This window comes from Lactuca saligna, chromosome 4 (assembly GCF_052625555.1).
Source record: "Lactuca saligna cultivar CGN05327 chromosome 4, ASM5262555v1, whole genome shotgun sequence".
Lineage (NCBI taxonomy): Eukaryota > Viridiplantae > Streptophyta > Magnoliopsida > Asterales > Asteraceae > Lactuca > Lactuca saligna.
Window position 1 is genome coordinate 190521745 of NC_136420.1, and position 6862 is coordinate 190528606.

At 35.3% G+C, this 6862-nt stretch overlaps 1 protein-coding gene across 1 annotated transcript; it reads left to right on the forward strand.

The window, feature by feature from the left end:
• The first annotated feature begins 341 nt into the window (after positions 1-341).
• LOC145043189 (thioredoxin H-type-like) lies at positions 342-1421 on the forward strand. The gene is made up of 3 exons (XM_078991760.1): positions 342-529; positions 930-1052; positions 1147-1421. The coding sequence occupies exons 1-3, from the start codon at positions 443-445 to the stop codon at positions 1297-1299; spliced, it is 363 nt and encodes a 120-aa protein (XP_078847886.1). The 5' UTR covers positions 342-442; the 3' UTR covers positions 1300-1421.
• The last annotated feature ends 5441 nt before the right edge of the window (positions 1422-6862 follow it).

Consider the following 6862-nt stretch of genomic DNA (forward strand, 5'->3'; position numbering starts at 1 on the left):
GTGTATTTTAACTATAACATTTTTCTTTTTTGAATTATTGAAGGAATATATATTAAGATTTTTTAAAATTACACTTATTTCTTTTATTTATCCATTTATCCATTGTCAAAAGGCTATATTCCTTTTGAACGGCCACGCAAACGCGTGCGTCACGTTTTAAGACGCGCGTTTTCTTTTCGCCATTCACTGAACGAATTTTGAGTTTTAAATATGCGTTTTACACTTTCAGGGGTATTTATGTAATTATGACCAACCTTTATTCGAAAACCCACATACTGAGGGGCATTTATGGAAATATAATCTAGTATGAAAAGGATGCCCCCCTATTTAATGAGGGGTTCGGCTCCTCAATCTTCATTCATTCTCGAAGCCAAAAGAACTCATTTGTAAGCTACAGAAATTCGAATTAGGTTTTCTTCAAGACAAGTTTTCATAAAAAAAAATGGCAACTGAAGGAGTTGTGATCGGCTGCCACACCGTCGAGCAATGGGAGGAGCAGTTTCAGAAGCACGTCGGTTCTGAGAAATTGGTAACCCTAATCTACTTGTTATACTCCTCTGCTTAGAAATTAATCATGTTTTCTTATATTGATTTACATGTTATGCATTCATTTCTGTTCTTTTTCTTGAATTCGATGTCGGAAGTGTTGAATTTTATCCTTTTGAAGCTTGCCTTTAGTTTTTTTTTTTTTTTTTTTTTTAATGCATTGATTAGACTATACAATCGGTTATCGACATATACGAGTTGTTAATGAATGGGTTTTCGTTTTCCTCTTTTAATCTCTCTTCCTGTTTTTGGTCGCCTTTTGCCAATAGATTTAGATTAAGTCATTATTGATCAAATTTTTCTAGAAATTGAAATTTAGTGTACAAATCAAGATCTTGGACCTTAAATGGCATACTTCAACATTTGAATGATGTTCTTGACAGGTGGTTGTAGATTTCACAGCCTCATGGTGTGGTCCTTGCCGTGTGATTGCACCAATTTTGGCTGAATTTGCTAAAAAGAAGCCCCATGTTACCTTTCTTAAGGTAGATGTGGATGAACTTGAGGTAAATTTCCTCCTATCATCTTTTCATATTCGGATTGTTTCAGGGTTATTTTGGGTATTTAGAAATAAGTAATTCGTGTTTCTTGGTGTTACAGACCATAGCTCTGAAGTATTCGATTGAGGCAATGCCAACATTCCTGTTCATCAAGAATGGAGAGATAGTGGACAAAGTTGTGGGTGCTAAGAAAGATGATCTCCATGCTTGCATTGTTAAGCATGAAGAAGCTGCTGCTTCTTTAACTGTTTAATGTTAATGTAGAAGTCTACTACTCATGCTAAAACTCTTTAATCTTAGAAATTGTGTGTGTAAACCTTGTTTATAAATTGTGGTTTGATCTATATACATAAATGGAAGTTATTGTTGTTTCAAGATTAGGGCTTTAAGTTTAAGGGGTTTGGATTGTTTTTAGGAAATAAACTATTGGAAATGCCTTTAATTTGTCAAGAAGTAATAAAAAGTATTATAAAATGGAATAATTTTGGGATTTTATTTTAGGTATCAAGAGTTGTTCTCCCTCGTTGATGTTGAGTGAGTAGTTTAGGAATATATTGTATTTGCTGTTAAAAAAAAAACTAATGCAGTTTGTATCAAAATTGTAGTTAATGTTGTATTCAAGTTGATTACAAACATTGTTAGTTTTTTGAAATGATAACCAACTTGATAGCTCACTAGGTGTGAGATCCATATAATACACAGGTTAATTAAAAAAATTAAATATCAAAATATAAACTTTAAGTATTTTTAAATTAAAATTTTTAAACAAATACCAATGAAATGTTGAATAAGTAAGAAACTCAATTTATATTAACAAAAAAAACTATTGATGCATTTAAATAATTTTTTAGAATTGCAAATTTTAAAAACTTATTTAAATACAACATTAGATATCCTATTTCTAAATTTACCATTATTAATTTAAAATAATATATTGAATTCATCTTTGTTTTTAACTATGAACAATGCAATATATAATTGTTCATTAGTAAACATTAGTTCTTTTAAAAACAACTTCACATTCGATAGAGATTCTTAGGTACTTTTTGTTTTTTCTAAAAAACCTTTTCTAGCCTCTTATTGCTGCGCTGCACAGCACTTGGCCCTTCGCAACTGTTTGTTTTTCAGAAGACTTCTGACTTAAAAACTGTTGTGTGTGTGTTGCGTGGCGCAACACTAAACAATCTGCTTAAAACCTCTTCACGTCTTACTTTAACTTACTGCAGCAGTTTGCAGACGTTAAAAAACAAACATATTTTTTTTAAATGTCGCAGCCGTTTGTTCCACCTCTTCTGCTACAGAGGGTTGCAGAGGTGGTCCGCAGATTTCAGACATTTTCGCTTTGAAAAAACAAACAACATCTTACATTCCATTATACAAACCACACTTCTAATTAATATTTCTTAGTAACATAACTGAAAAGTCCTATCAATTGCTAAACATCGGCATCGTACATGAACAATACCAGAAGAAAAAAAGCAAGAAGTTTTTGTCACAATACCACCGCCTCCAACCATATGGTCCATATGATTCGGTTTTTTGGATACAATTTTATTTCCGATTTATTGTGATTTGCTGATTTTTAAGGATGCAAACTTATCCCAAAATGAAATCCAATTTGCATAGTAATTCGTATTAGAAAAGTAATAACGAATTTTTAATATCTACAAGTTTTAAAAGACAATTGGTACAAATTATGAGGAAAATAAAACAAAAATAAATAATAAATATAAAACTAAAGTCAATATTATAAAACCCATAGTTTAAACATTTATTGGGAAGGAAATTTTAAATATCTAGTATTTATTATTTATTTTTATACACTTTTTAGGATTTAAAGGGATTTTTCACTCAATAAGTTTTAATCAATAGAAAAAATAAAATATTAATATTATAAAAATAAAAATGGCTTGCCGGAAAATAGCAAATGACTTGTAGAGTTGTAGTTTTGGGATTACACACACCCATTCACAAAAAGAATAAAAAATGATGCAAAAAGAAATAGTTTTATTGGTTCCAAAAAAAAAAAAAAAAATTAAACCGACATAATGCTTTTATTATTGAAGATATGCATGGGTTATAAAACTTGAAAAGACAAGTAAAAGACATATATAGAATAAAAATACATTAAATTTATGAATAAAAGTTATATTTTTATATATAAGGTAAGTGTAATTGTAATTCCAAAAGATTGAAAACCGTCGGATTTAAGGGGTGTTAATTTGATTCTCAATTAATGTCTATTAATTTTATTATCTAAAAAAAACTCTTATAAAATGACAAATGGAAAAAACTTATGTGTCATTTTTAGGGAGTAAGTAAAAGGAAAATACAAATTATAAGAAAATGATAAATGACATAATACATTTTCATTTATTTATTAGAGTAGATAAGCTAAATTGTAACTTTTGCTATTAATCTAATCCGAAAATTAAATTTTATTACGAATTTGTCATACATTTAGTTTATTCATAGAATATATTTTCTAGAGTAAATTACACGAATCGTCGGTGCTAAAATGAAAGTTCAGGCTCTAATTTCAAAAATTAATTTGGATTGTTTATCGTTCGATTAAAAGTTGCATGTTTCATCCCTTGTTAGTTTGAATCTGCATGTTTCATCCCTTGCAAGACATGATATGACTATAACGTCTTTTTCAATTTATTTTTCATTTAATTTTTTATATTTTTTATTATTAAACTTTTTTAATTAAATTTAATATCTATTTCTCTTTTGCTTTGCTAGAGAAAACTTAAACACCACAACTGAAAAAATGGAGCACCACTTGTGTCATAACCCGAAAATTTTTATTGGATTAGGTCAAACACATCAACTTAAGGTTAAACTTATAGGCTTCTAGACCAAGTATACGTATAGGTTGCTTGTTAGGAAGCGAACCACGTAAGAACCAAGAGCCTAGAACAACATTTGAGCCATAAAACCTCAACAAGTGAGGTTCACAACCAAGGACCATGTTCACGGCCGTGAACCCCTCTTAGGCCGTGAACTCATGGTATATAAATGAGTTTTATCCACTTTTCCATCACTTCTTCTTCTCTTGGCCGTAAACCTCTCAAATTCTCTCAAGTATCATCCAACAAAGGCTCTCATTTCACCCCAAAAACGTAAGTGTCTCATCTCTTATTGTTGTTCCTCGAAATCCCTTACCTTTCCATCTCGATTCATCATCTTTACATCACTTTTCCTCAAAGATCTTCAAGTTTGGACCGTAAATCCTTCATGTGTTCATCATTTGGGTCGTGAACTCCCATTGGTCGTGAACCATTCTTCAGTATTGCGCTGTGAACCTCCATTGGGCCGTGAACCATTCAAGCCCAGCCGTGAACCTCCTTGATTGGGTTGTGAACACCCATTCAACCTCCTAACTTGCTTCTAACACTTCTTTGGTGAGTTATTCTTGCATCCTAGGTTGTTTCCCAATCACCTTTGTAGTTAGATTCACTAATTTCATGCATATGCGTATTGATATATGTCATTTAGGACTCGTTTGTGCATCAGGACTTCATTCGTGGAACTTATCATCCTTATTCGAATCTTCAGCTGAATCACCCGCATAAGGTGAGTTTATACCCATATAATCTATCTTTTAAATGTTTTAAATGCTTTTAAGAGGGGGGGGGGGGGGGGGGGAATACAAGTTGAGCACAATATTATTGTGTTAATATTTTACCTGTGACAACCATCACATTAAATGATTTCTTATGCTTTTGTAAGTGATCAAATCCATTCAAAAACTCTTTTAAAAAAGATGTTACATTGTTGTTTATAAAACTCTATTTTTAAAGTACATGCATAACTCAATAGATAATCAAGTATTTTCTACAAATCAGGGACAGTTCAAAACAAACATGTAACACCCCGTTCTTCAAGTGTTAATTATGAGTCCTTGAGATTTAAGAGAAAGGTAATTCTGGTCCCTTTTGAGAAATGAGTTTCATCTGAGAAGGTTTCGGGTGGGTGTATGTGTTAGAAGTATTGGGCTTCTCGTCACCCTCGTATGAATGTAAAGTTATTTGAGAGTGGGTTTAGATTAGAGGAGTTGCGGTGCCTCGAAGTTGATCATTGTTTATAGTCCTTTGTGGAATAAGAAGGACATGGTCCCATGCATGCATGCTTTTGGTTTTGAAAGGTGGCTGGGTACGCCCAGCGTAAGCTGGATGTACGCCCAGCGTAATGGGACGGAAGGTTGCGGGTGGCCGGGTGAGTACGCCCAGCGTACCAGGGAGGTACGCCTATCGTACTCTCAAAAACCCCAAACCTTATTTTTAGGGTCAGCCACTATATAAGGAACATGTTGGTTCACCCCTCAGCCTCCTTATGCTCATCTTCAACCTCAGAGAAACCCTAATCTCGTATTCCTTCCATATTTGAGTGTGTTTGATCTTGGAAAGCTCTTGTTGGCAAAAGAAAGGCTTGAAGGAGAAAAGGGAAGTTGTCAAAGAAGAGGAAAAACGTGTGGAGCTTGTAGATCCGAAGAAATACCACCCTTTTGGAGCTGGTTTAAGGTATAAAGTTTCTTGCTTGACCTTCATATGGCATGGATCTATGTATTTTGAAGCTTTGTCTCCATTCTTGTCCCAAAAGTCTTCATCTTGTTGCATAGTTCGATTTGGTCAAGTGTATCTGTCCTTTCAGACCTTTGGAGAGGTCTTGAGTGATAAAAATGAGGTCCCAAGGGCTGTAGTTGTTCCACGTATGAGATATATATGTCTTAATGGATTAAGACCTTGGATTAAGAGCTTAAGGACGTCCCAAGTGATAATGTCTAAGACTTTATGATTTCTAATCATATTTGGCCTATGGATCTAAAGTTTGGGCTTAAGAGCTTAAGCCATTAAGTTGTTAAAAAGGACTTATTGGATCTCGCAGTTACGCCCCGCATAGCGGGCCAGTGCCCCGTTTCATTTTGGCGATCATTGCAGTACGCCCAGCGTACCAAGGAGAGTAGGCCCAACGTACTCCTCCTGTGGACTTCCTTTTGGGCTTTTGTGTTGGGACATTTGTGGGTTGTTGGTGTTTGGGCCAAGTCTGGAAATTATGAATAGAGTATTTTGGGCCCAATTAATATTATGAATATTGGATCTAGGCCCATTTGGTAAATGGGGCCAATGTTGGACTTTGTGTGAGATTTGGACTTTGGTCTTGTCCCGATAAGTGGAAGTATGTTCGACCTAATGCTTATGCTTGTTATGTTGGTTACTTCGGGATTTGCGGTGAGTTGGTGATTCGAGAGTCTGCTTCTTCCGTTCAGAGTATCGGCATTCGCGAGGTGAGTTATCCTCACTATATCAACAGGGTCTAAGGCACCAAGGCCGGCCCTTTATTGGATTAAGATTCGGATATGGTTATTATGTTATTGCTTGATATGTCTGCATCCTGGTAGCTAGGATGGTATATGCTAGAGACCTGGTTAAGGTCAGTTTCCTGATATGTAGAGTGATGCTATGCTAGTGACCAGTTAGGTCGGTAACCTGGTTAGGGTAATGATATGTTATGTGATCTGCTTGATCGGTTTGTTGACTATGATTGTTATATGATTGTATGTTATGTGCACATGGACTGGAGATGGGTTGAGGCGGGTCCTGCTTTGTGCTGTAGGCCAAGATACCCAGGGCGGACCGGTTGTTTCGAACGCCCAGCGAGCGGTCCGGATAGGCTGTAGGCCCCACGAGGGCGGACCAGACGTGCCAAGGCTCGGAGAGTGGACCAGACCAACTGAAGGCCCGATGCGGGCGGACCAGTCTTACTGTAGACTCAGAGAGTGGACCAGGTGGGTTGAAGGCTCGGTGCGGGCG

What these genes read in the sequence shown, in the direction of transcription:
- LOC145043189 (XM_078991760.1), top strand. Translation starts at nt 443, where the DNA reads ATGGCAACTGAAGGAGTTGTGATCGGCTGCCACACCGTCGAGCAATGG. An exon ending in ACGTCGGTTCTGAGAAATTG is followed by an intron (nt 530 to 929) that starts GTAACCCTAATC and finishes TGTTCTTGACAG; the next exon opens with GTGGTTGTAGATTTCACAGC. An exon ending in TAGATGTGGATGAACTTGAG is followed by an intron (nt 1,053 to 1,146) that starts GTAAATTTCCTC and finishes TTGGTGTTACAG; the next exon opens with ACCATAGCTCTGAAGTATTC.